This window comes from Phocoena phocoena, chromosome 19, assembly GCF_963924675.1.
Source record: "Phocoena phocoena chromosome 19, mPhoPho1.1, whole genome shotgun sequence".
Taxonomy (NCBI): domain Eukaryota; kingdom Metazoa; phylum Chordata; class Mammalia; order Artiodactyla; family Phocoenidae; genus Phocoena; species Phocoena phocoena.
In genome coordinates this window covers 26,372,104-26,390,863 of record NC_089237.1, presented here as the reverse complement: position 1 = coordinate 26,390,863, position 18,760 = coordinate 26,372,104, and the positions used below count along the sequence as shown (strand labels likewise).

The 18,760-nt window shown below is 39.8% G+C and overlaps 1 protein-coding gene across 1 annotated transcript in view; it reads right to left on the bottom strand.

Annotated features, from left to right (window-relative positions):
* The window catches only part of ACACA (acetyl-CoA carboxylase alpha), a 237,910-nt gene that overhangs the window by 157,224 nt on the left and 61,926 nt on the right, over nt 1-18,760 (bottom strand). Inside the window, exons 6-11 of the mRNA XM_065897277.1 lie at nt 17,343-17,452; nt 16,271-16,352; nt 15,011-15,109; nt 12,673-12,779; nt 9,446-9,556; nt 3,372-3,581 (exon numbers count right to left, since the gene is read on the bottom strand). Coding sequence (XP_065753349.1) covers nt 3,372-3,581; nt 9,446-9,556; nt 12,673-12,779; nt 15,011-15,109; nt 16,271-16,352; nt 17,343-17,452 — 719 coding nt within the window. The remainder of the gene's footprint in view (nt 1-3,371; nt 3,582-9,445; nt 9,557-12,672; nt 12,780-15,010; nt 15,110-16,270; nt 16,353-17,342; nt 17,453-18,760) is intronic.

Here is an 18,760-nt window from a genome sequence, read left to right as displayed (position 1 = left end):
AAAACACCATGGGAGATTCTGCATTGTACGCTTGTTCCTAGTATTTCTAGTATTCTTCCTAGAATACGAGAAATTCTTCCTAGAAACATGGCTGTCCAGCTAGAGACTAGATTTTCTACCCTCCCTTAAAGCAAGTGACTAAGTTTTAACCAATGCAACGTCAGCATTGGTGAGTGATATGCATAATCCCTGAATCATGTTTTGAAAAGGAATTGCTTGTCCTCTATTCCTGGCTTTTCCCCTTCTATGGACTAGAACATGGTCATGACAGTACAAGCCCGTTTCACCATGCAGATGAGAACATACTAAGAATGACAAAACAAAACAGAAAGAACCTGAATCCCAAGATGGTCTCATGGAGCAGAATGGTCCTACTGGTCCTGGAGAGGTCACCTCAGATTATGATTGGAAGGAAAAATAAACTTCTATCCTATTGCGTGGTTGTATTTTTTTGGATCTCTTTATTACAATAGCTTAACCTGTACCCTAATCAATACAGAAACTATTAAATTCAGGTAGGATGCTGATATTTAAAAAAATTAAAGCATGTGATGCTGACTTAACAACAGGGTAGCAGCTCTCAAGGAAACAGATGCTGCAGACCGGAAAACTGGTAGCCTCCTTGTTAGGCATAAGAAAACATTTGGGAAACTGTCTCCTACAATAACTTGGGATGCGGACAAAACACCAACTAAGCCCTAAGAAAAGTGGTTAGAAAAAGTCAGAATGTGAAAAAAACCAAATGCCTTTGTATCCCCAAACCAGAAGATTAGATTCTCACCCTGAAGCAACCCAGTGCCAAAGATCAAGTCAAGGGGGCTGCTTTAGTATCAGCTGGCCTCAAGGTAGTCAGTACTGAATTGAGGAGAGAAAGAGGGCTGAACACAGAAGGAAGTAAATAAAGAGGAAAAGTCACTATGTCCAGAAATCTTGAGTGTGGTTACTCCTACCTGAAGCTGAATAGAAGCAAAGAGTCCAGAAACTTACTAAGTTTTGACGGAATTGTATTTCTAAACAAACCACAAATCTGGCTTTCAAAACCCATGACTGATAATCACAGTCATCTGTGTGGCCCCAACCCTGCACCAGCAGGAAGTGAGCAGTGAAAGCTCTGCCAAAGAAAGCATGGTCTCCAAAGCTCAATCACAGAGGACCGTGAACAAGGAAGAACTTCCCAGAGAAAAAGGCCTTAACGGTGCCTTGAGGAATGACGGGCAAAGAATTTACTTCCAGAGAGCAGAACCAGGGGCAGCCAGAGGGCTAATGGAGGTATTACTCCACCACATGAGAGGAAATCACCACAATTCCTACCTAGAAGAATTTGATAACTGCTATGGATCAGTGATTATTGCCTATTTTTCATTCTTCTTTTTACCAAATGGGAGTTATCCTGTTCCTACTCCACCACTGTATATGGCGAAAGGAGGAATCACAAGGGGTAGGTAACTTGTATTCTAGGTCACTGGCCCATACAAAGCCACATGTATGTATAACAGAGAGGACTGTACATTACCTAGAGAGTTGGACTTTGGGCTGAATATAGTAACTAGGTGGGACTTTGGGCTGTCTTCTTTGGGGAAAGGCTAAGAATGTTCCAAGAGTGACAAAAAGGGTGTGAAAGGATAATGGGTAGCCGGAGGAGCAGACACAGATTGTTAAATGCCCTCCAGTAATTTTTCATTGCGTCATCCATTTAGTAATAGAATCTCCTGAATTTCAGCTGAGCATATGGCCACTCAGCTAGTGACTACAATTCCTAACATCCCTTGCAGCTAGGTGTGATTGTGTAACTGAATGTTGTCCAGTGAAAAGTGAGCAGAAGTAATATGTGTGACTTCTGGCTCATATTTTTATATGCTTGCCTTCCAAGTCCTCTCTTTCCCCCTCCCACAGGCTACAGTGTGAACATATTCTTGCGAGCTAGCTTTAATGATAAGGTAATGACACCCTAGGACAAGGGTTGGCAAACTTTTTCAGTAAGGGCCAGATAATAATTATTTTCAGCTGTGTGGGCCATATAGTCTCTGTCACAACTACTCAACTTTGTCACTGCAGTGATAAGGCAGCCACAGATAATTCATAAATAAATTAGCATGCCGTGTTCCAATAAAATTTTATTTACAGGGACTCCTTTGGTGGTGCAGTTGTTGAGAATCCGCCTGCCTGTGCTGGGGACATGGGTTCGATCCCTGGTCCAGGAAGATCCCACATGCCGCGGAGCAACTGAGCCCGAGCGCCACAACTACTGAGCCTGTGCTCTAGAGCCTGCAAGCCACAACTACTGAGCCCACGTGCTGCAACTACTGAAGCCCACGCACCTAGAGCCCATGCTCCACAACAGGAGAGGCCATTGCAATGAGAAGCCCGCGCACCGCAACCAAGAGCAGCCCCCACTCGACACAATTAGAGAAAGCCCACACGTAGCAATGAACACCCAATGCAGCCAAAAGTAAAATAAATAAATAAATATTTTAAAAAAAAAAAACAGAAAAAAAAATTTTTTATTTACAAAAACAGGTGGCAGGTTGGATTTGGCCTGCTAGTTGTAGTTTGCTGACTCCCCTCCTAGTAATAGCAAAGCAGTAAACCGGGGTCCCTGGCACCAGCTCATCTCTGAACTATGATGAGAGAGAGAAATAGAACTTGCACCTTATTTAAGCCACTGTACTTTGGAGGCCTGTTTACTACAGTAGTTAAAGAATCAATCTTAATGCACACACAATCACACACACACACACACGTAGAAATTAAACTTAAAACACAGATGACCATATATTCAGCTTCTTTGGAATCAGGGAGAAAAAAGATGGAAAACATATCTCCAAAAAGATGAAGATTGAGTCAAGGTTCCAGAAAAGACCATGTTCAGACTCCTAAACTACAGCTATTTCCAAGGGACCCTGTAAAACTGCTGAGAGATTATTTTCCATACAAAAATATAGACTATGTAAATTTTAAAGATACTTAGAGGAACTTTTAAGAGACAATGGACTTGAACAAATTCATCTGAAGACTAAAGGATAATCAATCTAGAAAATGCCACTACCTGCTTATCATGAGCTTGTTAAAGAACCAGACAATAAGATTAAAAAATCCCAAAACATTTCTCTTCCTTATCCCTACTCAAAATAGTACACTGATTTTTTTGTCAAAGGCATTAACTAATTTAGAGTTTGAAGTGTTCACTGGTATCTCTACTAGAGGGAGAACAGCAGAATTTTTATTTTATTTTTCCTCTAGGAAAAGGATATAATCTTATCAGTTATCCAGAACCACTGCTTGAAATTCCACTATTCTCAGATTGGCATATGAATTAAATGAGTAGTAGTTTTGTGTAAGAAAACAAAAATTAGAGCTTTTCATATACATACCTGTTCCATATGCTCAAATACTGCTGGAGTAGCAATAGCAGTAGGTGCCTCTTCAATAATCTTCTGATGCCTGCGCTGTACAGAGCAGTCACGACCAAACAAAGAGATAGCGTTGCCATACTGATCTGCTAAGATCTGCACCTCCAGATGACGAGATTGTTTGGCTAGTCTCATCACAAAGATAGGAGATCCAGGGACTTCAGCTTGAACCTATATTAGAAAAGGAAATAGAACAAATTCTTAAGTGGTAAGCACTTTTTCTATCTTGATAAGCTCCTTCCATTTCAACAGGCAGATGCCTAGAAGTGTCAGGGACCATGTTAATCATTAGAAATACAAAAATAAATAAAATATAGTTCATGCTCTCATCCTTCTTAAAGGTACTGCATTCTTAGTTATATAACCAATATTAACTGATAAATACAAAAATGTATGAACATCCAGTGTGTTACAAAGGCAAAGAACAAATATTTTGAAAACACACACACACAAATTCCACAAAAGGGCAAAATACTGCCGTCAATTCCAAACAACCAAATGTACAACTTGTTCTAGACTAGATACTTTCCTGGTTCACATTTCATTATATACAGTATTGTTGTAGTCAAAGGACTTTCCTCTTCAGTTTTGAAGCATATTGTCACTAGATACAGAACTCGACACTAGCAATTATTTTCTTTCAGCACTTTAAAGATACTGCAATATTTTCTGGTTTCCACTGTTTCTACTGAGATGTCAGCTATCATTCTTACTGTTACTCCTTTGAAAGTAATCTTTTTTTCCCGGCTGCTTTAGGATTTTCTCTTTTCTCTGTCTTTTTAGGGGAGTGGAGTGGCAGATTTACTCTGATAAACTTAGATGTGGTTTTCTCTGTACTTCTCCTTGCAGGGCTCATAGTGTTTTTTGAATCTGTGCTTAGTATCTTTTCAGGAAATTCTTAGCCATTAGTTCAGAAAAATTCTTAGCCATTGTCTCTTCAAATATTGCTTCTGCTCCGTGATTTCTTCAAACATTGCTTCTGCTCCATTTTCTCTCTCTTCTCCTCTGAGACTCAAAGTACATGTTAGATCATTTCACTGTCTTTTATGCTCTGTATCTCTTATGCTTTGTTTTGCTATATAACACGTTACCTCAAAACTCAGTGGCTTGCTTAGGACACCAACCATTTTATTTGCTCGTGATGCTGTGCTCATCTGGGCAGTTCTTCTGGTCTTGCTACAGTCATTCATGTGCATATCATCATCTGGTGGCTCGAGTGGGGCTGAAGGGTCTCATGCAAATGCCTGCTGACTTGTGTTGACTGTTGGCCAGTACGTCTACAGAGCCTTGACTGGAACAGCTCATCTCTATTGCATGTGGCCTCCATCCTCCAGTAGGCTAGACCAGGCTTCTTCAATGCAGTGTTCCAAGAAGAGGGTGAGGGCAGAAGCTGCAAGGCTTCACAAGCACTAGCCTCTAGAACTTACACAATACCACTTTGGCCACATTCTAATGGTCTAAGCAAGCCACAAGGCCAGCTAAGATTCAAGGGGTGGGAAAAGAGATGCCACCTCTTAATGGGAGGAAAGGCAAAGTCACATTGCAAAGGGATATACACTCAAGAACAGGAGAGGTTATTGCGGCCATCGCTGCAAACAATCTACTATGGTCCGCCCTCTGGCCACAATAATTCACATACCTCCCACATGCAAAATAGACTCACCCCCTCCCAAGACCCCCAAAGTCATCCAATCATGGCATCAGGCTTGAGGTCCATTTTCTCATAAGTCATGTCCACAAGTAAAAGAGACTCCTTGGGTGCAGCTCCTCAGGTGCTCTTTATCCAAAGATCTGGGAACTAAAAAGACAAGTTATCTGCCCCCAACACCCCCAACATTTAATGATGAGATGGGGAGAGAATAACTGTAAAAGATACTCCTATTCAAAGAAGAAAGGACAGGAGGTACATAGCAGTCACTGGTCCACAACAATTCTGAAATCCAGACGGGCAGATGTTGTGAGGTTCCCTTACTCCAGGGGCATGGAATTTTTTTTGTTGTTTGCTGTTTTTTTACTACGGTCTTGTTCTGCTCCCTGTGAGTGGTTTCCTAATCCACGGGTCCCCTCTGCTCTTAGCTGCCCTCTGGGCTCCTGGCTCCACAATCTGAAAAATCTTTTTATTATTAGAAATTACTAATGTTTACAGCTGAACATTTTTTCCAGTCTGCTTCCTATTCATAGAAAATCAAAGTCCCAGAGGCCTCTCTGAAGTCTGAACTGTCTCTGTCCCTTTAGTCCCTTTGGTGCATTTATCAACAGAAGTCTCTCAAAAACTTTGTGGTTTTCCTATGAATCATATTAGAAATTCACTACTTGCGCCAAAAACATATCCATAAGTTTTCTGCACAGACCTCTCTGTACCTCGGGTTTGTCAGGCTGCCGTGGGACAACATCTTTAAAATTCTTAGAAGCCCTTTTTTTCTAGCTGAGAGAGTAATCTACCAGGTACTGTCTTAAGTATTTCTGAGGTCTTAAAGGATCTCCCAGGCACTCTTGATTTGGTCTGTACTCTGAAGTCATTTTTTACTTTGAAAATCTTTTGCCAGCTGGAGAGATTGGGAATGAGAAACAGTTCTATTTTCAAACTCAATAAGTTTGAAACACCTTCTTTAGTTCATCCCTCTTTATAGTTCCTTAGCAAAAGCAACCAAAAGCATTCAACAGATACTGTTAACACTTTATCTAAAAAGATCTCCTTAACTAGGTCTACAAGTTCACTAAATACAGTCTCTACCTTCCAAGTTACCTCAGGTAATTGTTCCATCATTACAGAACATGGGTTACCCTTTCCCTCACTGCCTTTCCATCCCACACTAAAAGTTTGTTCACCATTCTTCCAGCTTTCATTAACAACCACCTTACCATTTTTCCAGCCTCCACCTATGAGCCAGTCTCAAAGCCAATGCCACATATTTTACTTTTTTGTTAGGGCAGTATTACACCTTTAGGTATCAATTTCTGGGTCAGTTATCCATTGATGCCTAACAAACCACCAAAAATTTAGTGACTTAGGATGCTGACCTTTTTTTTTTTTTTTTTAATTTGTTCACAGAAATTTGAGCTGGGCTCAGTTGGGCAGTTTTTCTGCTGATCTTGGCTTGGAGCCACTCATGTAGTTAGTCATCTGGCAACTTGACTGGGGTTGGATGGTCTAACGTGGCCTCACTTACATGTCTCAAAGGTGCTGGTGACTGTCAGGTCTAGGAAGCCTCAGTTGGGATAACTCATCTTTGCTTTGTGTGGCCTCTCTTTTCCAGAAGGCTAAACTGGGCTTCTCACAAGGCAAGTCTAAGGCTCATTCCAAAAGGGCAAGGGCAGAAACTACAAGACCACTTGCAGTTTAGGCTTTGGAACTTGCACACCATTTCTACCACATTCTATTGGTCAACCCAAGTCACAAGGCCAACCAAAATTCAAAGGATGGGAAAAAAAGACTCTATTTCTTGATGGGAAGAAGGCAAAATCATACTATAAAAAGGTGTGTAGGGCTTCCCTGGTGGCACAGTGGTTGAGAGTCCGCCTGCCGAGGCAGAGGACACGGATTCGTGCCCTGGTCCGGGAGGATCCCACATGCCGCGGAGCGGCTGGGCCCGTGGGCCATGGCCATTGGGCCTGCGCGTCCGGAGCCTGTGCTCCGCAAAGGGAGAGGCCACAACAGTGAGAGACCCGCATACCGCAAAAAAAAAAAAAAAAAAAAAAAAAAAAAGGTATGTATATAGGGATGGGAGGAGTTAACATGGTCATCTTTGCAAATACTCTCTCACATGCTCTTTTCTGTATTTTTCATCCTTTTTGTCTCTTCATGCTTCAGTCTGAATTTTCTTCTGACCTATCATCCAGTCACTAATTCTCTCTTCAACTGCATCTAATATGCCATTAAACTCCTCTATTGACTTAATTTTAGTTATTGCATTTTCGGTTCTAGAATTTTCATTTGCTACTTCTTTATGGTTTCCAGTTGTCTGCCCAAATTCTCAATCTTATCTTTAATTTCCTTGAATACATTAAATATAGTTACTTTAAAGTCCTTGTCTGATGTATCCATTATCTAAACCCTCTGTGGGTCTGTTTCTATTGGCTTTTATTTTTCTTGATTTTCAATCGCATAATTTGATACGCTTGCTTATTTTTTTAATTTATTTTATTGAAGTACAGTTGATTTACAATGTTGTGATGCTTGCTTATTTTTAATTGGCTGCTTGAAACTGCATTTGAAAAATTAATAGAAATAATTTGAGGTTCTGGATGTTACCTTTCTCTAGAGAGAATTTATATTTGCTTCCTGCTGGTAGCTAGGGACGCTAGCAACCCTAGAACACCATGCTAGAATCAAGAGTTAAGCATTTTGAAGCTGAGATTTAGTCCCTTTGAGAACTGGTCTATTTCTAGTTCATTCTTAGTCCTTCAAGATCCCAACCTAAAATGTGGGAGGTTTCCCAGGGAACCCTCCTCAGCAAACCCTACAGTCTAAGTTTTGTCCTTTTAGCCTTATAAGACTGTTGAAAAATCTAATCAGCTTTTCAACTGCTTCTTCTCAAACTAAAGGATATCTCTAGGGAAAAAATGGCCTCAAACATGAGACCTCTCTGGGTTTCATTTTTCTCCTATATCTTAGCCCCCAAGTTCTTCATTGCCTTGAAAGATCTCTAGTGCCTTAAAACAGATTTTTTTTTTTTTTTTAATTTGGCCACCTTTTCTAGTTTGCTCTCAGTGGGAGGACTGATTTGAGTTACTTAGTTAATCATTATTGGAACTTAAGGACTTTTACGTAAAACTTCCTAATCTTAGTATTCTAGATATTTCAACTACTTGATTCCACAGTAATAAGTAATTTTGAATTATCTAAAGGAGTTAACATTTTAAAAAATTAACATGAGCCATGACCTGCTTATGAAATTAGAATTATTATAGAAGGAATATAAAGTAAATGACAGGTAATATTCAGATACTGACACTCAAAATAGGATAATGCAGCAAAACAATACCTTTATCACTTTCTTTGTCTAGTATATCAAATCATGGAAGACCCAGCTCACAGAGTTTTTCTCTTTAGCTCATGACAATGAAGCAAAAAGTTTGGTGCTGAATGGTTTAAAGAAAAAAACAAAAAAGGGCAAATAATATGCAGCTAGGGGTACCAGTAAAAGATGGTACAAAGTAAAAGATGCTGGGAAAAATAAGAAAAAGTGGGAAGCTAGGAAAGTGAAAAGGCCAGAAGGTGTCCCAATTTTCCTTTTTCTGGGTATTGGTAGGAGAAAAAAAGAAGTGAGTCAAGTATGTAAGGGTAACTCTGAGGGAAGGAGAAAGAGACTCCTGTCTTCGGATTCTTTCTCTAAGATTCTGAAAAGAAATCATTTCTTTGGCCTCCACGACCAACTTGTAGTATGGCCACATCCTTGGCTGCAAATCAGAGGATTAGGCAAAGAGAAAGCCTAGGTTTAGCTTTCCTGAGCCACCCTCCGTTCTCATAGAACATGCGCCTGCCACAGGGTCCCTGTGCCAGGGTGTGGTGACCATGCAGTACAGGCCACGGTATTATAGACTGCTGGGCCAGAACACATGACAGAAACTCAGGAGTCTGCAGCCAATTTGAACTGAAGTGAGGTGAAGTCAATCAAAGAGCTTGAGTGAGGCCAGACCAAGAGCATCCAGATCAGGAATTAACCGTGTCACATACATTGTCTAAAGTGCCAGCAGAAGAGGGACACAAAAATGCAGAAAGGTACTGACTCTTGCTTGTTACTATGAGTTCCTATGAGCCACACAAACCATATGCAGAAGAGCTATCTGAGAAACTGAGCAGTTTTATATAAGACAGAATAACTCTACTGCTTGTATTACCTAAATGAATAAAACCTTAAATTGAACTGGACATTTTATTAATTCTTTTGCCCTGCTAATAAGCAGGTAGAGGCTAGAAAGAAAGACAAGATTAGCTGTAGACAAAAAAATCTAAATATTTTCTGGACATCCAAATTACATGCATCTCTGATATACATGTTAGTTCCAATAAATAACGACAGCTTGTACTCTACCTGTCTGAAGAGGTTAGGGAAGTCATCTGCATTGTTGACTTTTCTGATTCCCTTCCCTCCTCCTCCTTCCGAGGCCTTGATCATTACTGGATATCCAACTTCCTCCGCTGCCTTCAAGAAGAAAGAGAAAAATGGAAGTGAGAATGGTATTAGTAGGGAAGGAGAAAACTGGCATTTTCTCCCTTTAAAAATGCTGTCATTTGGTAGGTCTATATATAGCAAAATAGAAAGATCCTGAAGATATACTATTAGGTGGGGGAAAAAAGTACCTGAGTAATATTTGTACTATTGGGTTGAACAAGAAGAAACTGCATTTTTTTGATAGGTAAAAAAATGGTTGAATACTGGCAATTTTGTATGTTTCAATCTAAGATAATCCCATATAGATCAAAAACAAAGTAAAACTATATGTATAATTATGTGTGCATTCACACACTTACCTATGTAAGTATAAAAAAACAAGTCTAGAAAATCCACCAGCAGTGATTTATAAAAGGAAGATGAGTAGATATAAACTTTCACTTTTTACTGTATATATTTCTGTATTATTAGAATTTCTCATAAGATGCAAGAATTTGTCTATTACCCATAATTTTTATTTTATTTTATTTTATTTTCAAGTTACCAGAGTATACACTTTCTGTCTTTATTCCATAATTTTTATTTTAAAAAAAACAAAAAGACATACACAGTTCACTTATTATAAGCTGATGGCCTCAGCACAGCTTCTGACCCTCCGACAACATATAAGACTCAACAAATCAGGAATCTCACATATCCAGAAACTTTTCTCACTCAACTTTTTGATAAAGATAAAAATAACAAGATACAAAAATATTAATGAAAGTAGTCAGAAAACTAATTTTCAACACATGCTCTAAATGTGCTTTTCACATTTACAGTATTTTATAATGATCAGGTGACGAGCCCAAAACGTTTTGAATATTTAATTATATATCCATTAAGTAAAGAGCCAGTTAAATCAAGATATACCTATTTACTAGACTACTATGCAATTATTAAAGGAATGAGGTAGCCTTTACATGCAACGATATGGAAGATGTCCATATTATAGTCAAGGCAAAAAGTAAATTGGGGAAAAGTTAACCAAAAGTCTAAAATAACTGAGTCATTCCTTTGTCAAAACATTCCAGTCTTTCATGGTTTACGTTGTAACAATATCTAAAAAACGTGTCACCAGAAAAAGACCATTTCACATTTTAATTTTTGTCAGTAGATTACGCATGAAAATCCTTCACTCACAGTCCCATCTCTTCTCAACTCTCTTAACTATTCACTTCTATGCTTATAAACAAAATTAGCGTGATGAACTCAATCACTGGGTGATAAATGAAGAAACAGCCACAGTTGTGAGAAAGATTTAAAAAAAAAGTAGGAGGGGGGCTTCCATGCTGGCACAGTGGTTAAGAATCTGCCTGCCAATGCAGGGGACACAGGTTCGAGCCCTGGTCTGGGAAGATTCCACATGCCACAGAACAACTCAGCCCGTGTGCCACAACTACTGAGGCTGCACTCTAGAGCCCGCGAGCCACAACTACTGAGCCCGTGTGCCACAACTACTGAAGCCCATGCACCTAGAGCCCGGGCTCCGCAACAAGAGAAGATACCGCAGTGAGAAGCCCACGCACCACAACGAAGAGTGGACCCCGCTCGCTACAACTAGAGAAAGCCCGTGAGCAGCAACGAAGACCAAACGCAGCCAAAAAAAAATAATAATAAATACATAGCCCACATGATATAAGAAAAAGGCAGGCCTTTTAAAAATATACAAAAGCTCTAGGCACAGGTCATCCATTTAAAATATTTTAGAAGAATTTTAATGCCACGAGGAAAATGCTTATGTATAGGTAGAAAAAAACCTAGGATTACAAAAACAATGTATATAGTAAGGCCCTAATTTTACAATTATCATAATAATTATAGTTGTGGGAATCTACTAATAAAGATTATCATTATATGAATCAAAAAAGGCTGGAAGAAAATATATGAATATGTTAACAAGACTTATCTTTGGATGCTGGGCTTATAGGTTTTATCATCTCTTTTCTTACTTTCCAAATTTTCTACCAGAAAATTTTATGCTTATAGCCAGGAAAAAAAGGAATTTTAACTGATAAGCAAAATAGCTAATTTCCTACAAAGGGCTTCTACTCTTTTGCAAATTATATCAAATAGAACATAGCATTAGCAATTCAATTAGAAATATTAATTCTTCTTATTAAGGAGATTACAGGATGCTTAACTTGAAATGCAAACAACAGAGCAAAATTAGTTGAGCATTCAGTGTTCCTCCTGAATTTATAACATACAAGTCAAACAAGAGTAGTGTGTTTTTCTAAAATATAGCCTATTTCATTATCTCCTTGGAGGCATAGCTGACACTTCCAACTAATTAAAAAGTGAAAGGGGAACAAACTGGAGAGAACTATGAAGAAAGAAAAAGTAATGTTAGAGAGCCGACCTCCTTTTGCTTGGGTTCATGTTTCTACATGGACAGACAATAATTAGAGTAATAGTTTCAGCCTCTATCAGCTCCCTCCCTCACTCCTCCTCAAGGGAAAAAGAATGAATTCTGTGATCGGTCGGTTTGGAAGGAGAAACTGAGCATGTATAGCTCAGCCTTTTCCCCTTTGGGATCAGCCCAGTACACAGAACATATGCTCTTTGCCAGCTCTCAGCCATACAATAAACTGAATGGCAAAAGCTCTGCCTCTGTGGTTATTCACACCACCAGTAACCAGTGAGCGAGTCTGCTTAACTGACATTCAGTTTACGAATCTGACTGTTGCGACACACTTAAACCATTTTCACCATCATCTCTTTTCATAATAAAGCTGACATTTTGATCCCTCTCTGCCCGGCTTCTTGGTTCTGAACTCAAGTAGGGCAAAAAGTGTTGTTTGCCCCCAACTCCCCCTGCATGCACACAAATACTAACAGGTGGTAGAGAATAGAATCAGAACCTCCTTAAAGCTCTGATTTAACCACCTAAGAAATATTCTGTCCAGGTGAATGGCTTGCTTCAAAACAAATTTAAATTATTTTTGTGAAATGTAGGTCACTTCCTCATTCTATAAACTATACCTCCTGGTCTTACAACCCTAATGCCGTCATGGGTGTATATCATGAACCAGGCTCCAAATCCCTGTATTTGGGACTGTAAGTGGTCCGTTGAAAAACATCACTCCCTAGAGTTAGTAACTTACCTTCAGCCCGTCATCCACATCCTTCACACAACCTTTTTCATATAGTTCCTGAGGAACATTTAAGATACGTTTTGAAAAATCATTTTCGTGCCAGTCCACACAAAGACCTGCAATAGATAACAGTGACTTAAAAGCAGCTACAAAAGCTTCTGTTCTTGTCAGTTTTCTGCTTATACCTTCTTTACTTCCCCCCACTGTTTTTTTGGCAGTGCCACATGGCTTGCAGGATCTTAAGTTTCCCAACCAGAGATTAAACGCAGGCCCATGGCAGTGAACGTGCCGAATCCTAACCACTGGACCACCAGTACCTTCTTTAAAATGCTTTCATATTTATCCAAAATTGAGGGTAGATGGGAGAAAGAAGGATACCATAAAACCCTGATCAGTCCTTGGAGTTAGCAGGATTTATCTATAGCAACACCTGGCCACTTGGGTTCTGTTGCTGGAGAAAGCCAAGAGAGCTAACAAGCAGCAATTTAAAAAAATGCAAGGACATACAAGACAAAACAAACAAACAAAAAAGCACGTCAGACTTCTCACATAAACTCAGCAGGCAAAATACCTTTGATGTGTGTGTTCAGGGCTGCTTCAGGGCCAGAGGTCTGAGAAATAATTCAGTCTTTATGAGCTCTTGGAAATGGAAATGGCGGTTTTATTGGCCTCAGCAGAGTCATGATTCCATACTCCCTGAACGTCCCTGTACTCAGCCACAAAGGGAATGGTATAGCCTCTCCACTCAAACAAGAACAAATTCAACGTTTTATTTTAAACTGTTTGACCCAGCCGGTCTGGAGAGGATATTGCAATCCCCCTGGAGAGCCAGAGTAACAAGAGTTCACATCTGTTCTGACTCAAGACAATGGTAGTTCCTATTCGGAAGAGGTTTTAGTGTATGTTTGCTCTCTGTGCTTCAGTACCAAAAAACAAAAGTTCATGTTGTTATCAGCTATAATAATTCACAATGCACTCTTCAAGGGATTCGTCAAGAATAAATCATTTTTACAAAAAATTCATCCTTCTGCATGTCCAAAAGAAAGGTTGATTATTGACCTCATTTTTCTGCATCAAGGGCAAATGAGAGGTTGAATGGTATTAAACAAGCAAAACAAATCATCAATTGACTGTGGGCTCAAATCAAGAAAACACTGGCAAAAAAGAATAGAGGGACTTTTCTGGTGGCACAATGATTAAGAATCCGCCTGCCAATGCAAGGGACACAGGTTCAATCTCTGGTCCGGGAAGATCCCACATGCCGCAGAACAACTAAGCCCATGCGCCACATCTACTGAGCCCATGTACCACAACTACTGAAGACCGTGCACCTAGAGACTGTGTTCCACAGCAGGAGAAGCCACCGCAATGAGAAGCCTGCACACCGCAACGGAAAGTAACCCCCACTCGCTGCAACTAGAGAAAGCCCGTGTGCAGCAATGAAGACCCAACGCAGCCAAAAATAAATAAATAAAATAAATAAATGTATTAAAAAAAGAACAGATACATGTATATGCATAACTGAATCACTTTGCTGTACACCTGAAACTAACACAACATTGTTAATCAACTATACTCCAATATAAAAATTTTAAAATAAAGATTAAATAAACAGAAAGAGAAAGAAAGGAAGGAAGGAAGGAAGGAAGGAAGAAGGGAGGGAGGGAGGGAGGGAGGAAGGGAGGGAGGGAACGAGGGAGGGAGGGAGGGAGGGAGGGAGGGAAGGAGGAAGAGAGGGAGGAAGGGAGAGAGGGAGAGAGGGGGAGAGAGGGAGAGAGAGAGAAAGGAAAGAAGGAAAGGAAAGGAAAGGAAAGGGAAAGGGAAAGGGAAAGAGAAAGGGAAAGGGAAAGGGAAAGGGGAAGGGAAAGGGAAAGGGAAAGGAAAAGGAAAGGAAAGGAAAGGAAGGCATGAAGAATACTGGCAGGCAAGCATCTGAGTAGGTGGGTTTTAGTTTTTTCTTAGTGATTCCAGTCACCTCCCAGGCAGGTTCAAAGGCCTATTCCACCTAAGAAGTCCATCTCTGAGGAAGATTCTAGCCTACCCAGAGTAGATCTGAATCCACAGAACCAGATGAGTTTTCTCAGAGTTTCTCCAAATTAAGTCCCAAGATCATTTACATTACAATTTAGCATCTACATACCTGGTACAAAATTTACATTCTTAAGACATGATAAAATCACAGGTACAACAATTAAGCCAGGAGATACAAGATACCATTAATTAATGTGTATTCTATTTCTGTCAAATATCCAACACATTTTAAAGCAGGCTTAAGCCCCAAGGCCACAGTCCCAAATATTCTACCGAGCTTTTCTACACTTCAAGATACAAACAAATAATTTCTTACCACTGCCACTCCATGGAAGAGTTGGGATACCTGCAGTTTGAGCCACTATGGAAGATGCAATCTTATCCCCCAAAGCCCACATGGCCTGGCTTGGAGGACCTGAAAACAAGACAAGGAAAGAACCCTGACTGTAACATTTTGGCCTCGTTTCTGTCACATGTATTTTGTCTTCCATATAATTATTTTTGTATTTGTCTTGTATCCCCTACAGCACATATCATCAACATCAGAAACTTGATTATGGGGACTACTATGTTTTGGCTCCTCTTTGTACCCTTCATAGAACCTAATGTGGTAAATTTCTGCATTCAGGGAGAATTCAATATATATAAATATATGCTGAATTAAATTCCTGACAAATGTAACTCTGATTTTATCATCTGTCATGATCCAACTTTACCATATTAACAAAGTCTTTCTTTCTTTTTTTTTTAACCAATATCCTGAAGTAAGGACAATAAAGTTTTGGTGTTCAAGTTTAAAATATTATACTCTCCTTGGTCTTATGGAAACCCAAACGGAAGATTTATCTTTAATAGGCTTTACAAAGCATAATCATCATTGCAGAGATAGAGACAGAAACACTTTGAGCCATACAACCTCAAATTTTCTCTCCGTATAGGATAGCAGAAAAGTCAGAAGAAATAGCTCTCTTATAGGAATATAATCTATATGCTTAAATGTGAAAGAAATGATTCATATTTAAGGGCACACTGCCAGCGTATCCTAAGTATTCAATTATCTTTTCTATATAAAAATAGGTCATTTCTCCACATGTTTTCTTAATGTTAATGGCAAAGTTTTTAAAGGCCAGTGTTCTGGAAATCAGAGCCTCCTCCATATCTCATAGAAAAGAATCTGGGGACAAAAAACACAATCAAGATGCAAGATGTGAGCTTCCCTGGTGGCGCAGTGGTTGAGAGTCCGCCTGCTGATGCAGGGGACACGGGTTCGTGCCCCAGTCTGGGAAGATCCCACATGCCGCGGAGCAGTTGGGCCCGTGAGCCATGGCAGCTGAGCCTGAGCATCCGGAGTCTGTGCTCCGCAACGGGAGAGGCCACAACAGTGAGAGGCCCGCGTATCACACACACACACACACACAAAAAAGATGCAAGATGTAAGAAATGATGAAGGGTTAAAGAAAAAGAAATGAAGAAAAGGGTTACTCGGAGAGCTGCTGACTGATGAAAAACTAAGAGCCCAGTGCCAAAATGACAGAGAGAAACAGAAAGGCAGGAACAGTATGTCAGAAAGGCTTACCCATGAAGGCGATGCCATTTTTCAAAAGAAGTTCTGGGAGCTTAGGATTCTCAGAAGCATGACCCCAGCCAGCCCAAACTGCCTACAAGGGAACACAATATGATTCATTCTTAAAATTCATACTAAAAGGAACATGACAAACTGTATTACTTTCTACCAAGACTGGCCCTCCTCCATGAGGTACAATAGCTCCATGAGGTACAATAGCTCCATGGCAGCCTAATGCCTAATTCAGCTTCCATGCCTGACTCTTGGCAAACTTTTCACAGAACAACAATAAACAGTCCATTGTGGTAAAACCTCTGAAGAGGTCAAAAACAGGTTGAAACTGATATTAAGAACCAGCTAGTATTGTTGCTCTTTAGGAAACTCAGTTCATAGCCTTTCAACTAGACTCTATAGAGCCTCTTGTAGAAATGTTGGTTTTCTTCCACAGATTGAATTACTTTGGCCACCCAACTCCACCTTTATATCTAGTGGTTATACTGCCATACAAATCCCGAGTTTTTTTCTCTTTGGGCTTTAAGACACTTACCCTAAACTCCTTAACACAATGTGATAGGGAAGAAACAACCTCCTTCTACTCTACCGTATTCTGGACTAAGAGTATTCCACTGGAAACAGGCAACTTTTACTTACTAGGAGGTTTGAAGGTGAAATGGATAGAATAATCTCTGAAAGACCCTTACAAACCTCTTGTTTGGATTACATTTACTTTATGTTGGCTCATTCCATTCTTTCCACCTTTCCTTTCCCTGTCTGTTGTATCCCATATAAAGGCTTTTACCAACGTTCAACAAAGATGCTTTATATAAAATTAAAAGTTCTTCACTGGCTATCCCCTTGTGCCCAACTGTAAAATGGCTGAATTTGGCAAAGGAAACTCTTCTCAATACCCTGTAATGGCCTATGTGGGAAAAGAATCTAAAAAAGAGTGGATAGATGTTTACGTATAACTGACTCACTTTGCTGTACAACAGAAATACAACATTGCAAATCAACTATACTCCCATAAAAATTTTTTTTTAAAAAGTCTGAATTTGGATTTTGAGGAGACGCTGGCCTCTCTTACTTGTACTGGGATCCTTTTAGCAATGTCAAGAATTAATTCCACATTTGCATAGTTGTTGTTGTTTGGTCCTCCTGGCACTGGCACATAATGATCTGCCATCTTAATGTATTCTGAAAACACAAGCAAATTAACAGAGAACACATGCTTTATTTTCAGAAATGTAACAGCAGAGCAAAAACTGTGTAAAGGACAGGTACCATCATACGTAACCACAGGACAAACTGTATTAATGGGGTAATTCCCAGAACCATTTATTTGGAGGCTCTTTGTTAAGTCACAGTACTAAAAATGGTAATCTCATAGTTAGGAGCTCTTATACTACTAAAACAGCAGGTCTCAAACTTTTCACCATGTGACCTTTTCAAAGGGTTTTTATGATCCCTATATCAAGGATGATGTATCTGTCACTTAAGAGGCCCATTATTATATTCTGAGAAAAAGCTCAGTGACACCTTTTATCTTTAACGTGAACTACATATTCTGAGAAAGCCCTTTTCCTGGTGTAAAGCTGGGACAGAATGGGGAAACAGGTAGAGTCTGGAGGGTCTGTAGACTGGCTAAACAGGAAAGGTTAGTTATAGGAGTCTATCAAGTGCTTGAAAAACCTTTATCTGGATGGAAAGATATTTTAAAAAGATAACTTCTTTCCCTCCTTACTTTTTTTTTTTTTTTTTTTTGGCTCAGTATCCCCTTTCAAATCTGTCACCTGATGTTTCTCTTTTCCTTTTCTGGCAGTAACTGTGGCAGAGCAGCTACAATGTGCAGGGACTGTACTAAGCACTTTATATATATTATTTCATTTCATCCTCAATAATCATATATAACATGTATTATTAGCAACTACTTTACAGGGAATTATGGCTTGGAGCAGTTAAATAACTTTCTCAAGGTCCATCTCCACCATATTTATTATGTTTCTTATCTTGTGCTCTTAATTTTTAAAGGTTTTAAGTCCTTCTTTAAAAATTCCACTGAGTAAGATATGAGGCCCTAACAGTTTGTTCAGAATAAAAACAGGTGTATCATTCTCTCTGATTATGAGGGAAAGCGTGCTGATTATTTAAAAATTTAGAAAATATATCAGGATGTGCTTTTTTTTTTTCTTTTTTTTTAGTTAATTAATTAACTTATTCTTTTTGGCTGTGTTGGGTCTTCGTTTCTGTGCGAGGGCTTTCTCTAGTTGTGGCAAGCGGGGGCCACTCTTCACCGCGGTGCGCGGGCCTCTCACTGTCGCGGCCTCTCTTGTTGCGGAGCACAGGCTCCAGACGCGCAGGCTCAGTAGTTGTGGCTCACGGGCCCAGTTGCTCCGCGGCATGTGGGATCTTCCCAGACCAGGGCTCGAACCCGTGTCCCCTGCATTGGCAGGCAGATTCTCAACCACTGCGCCACCAGGGAAGCCCCGGATGTGCTGTTTTTTA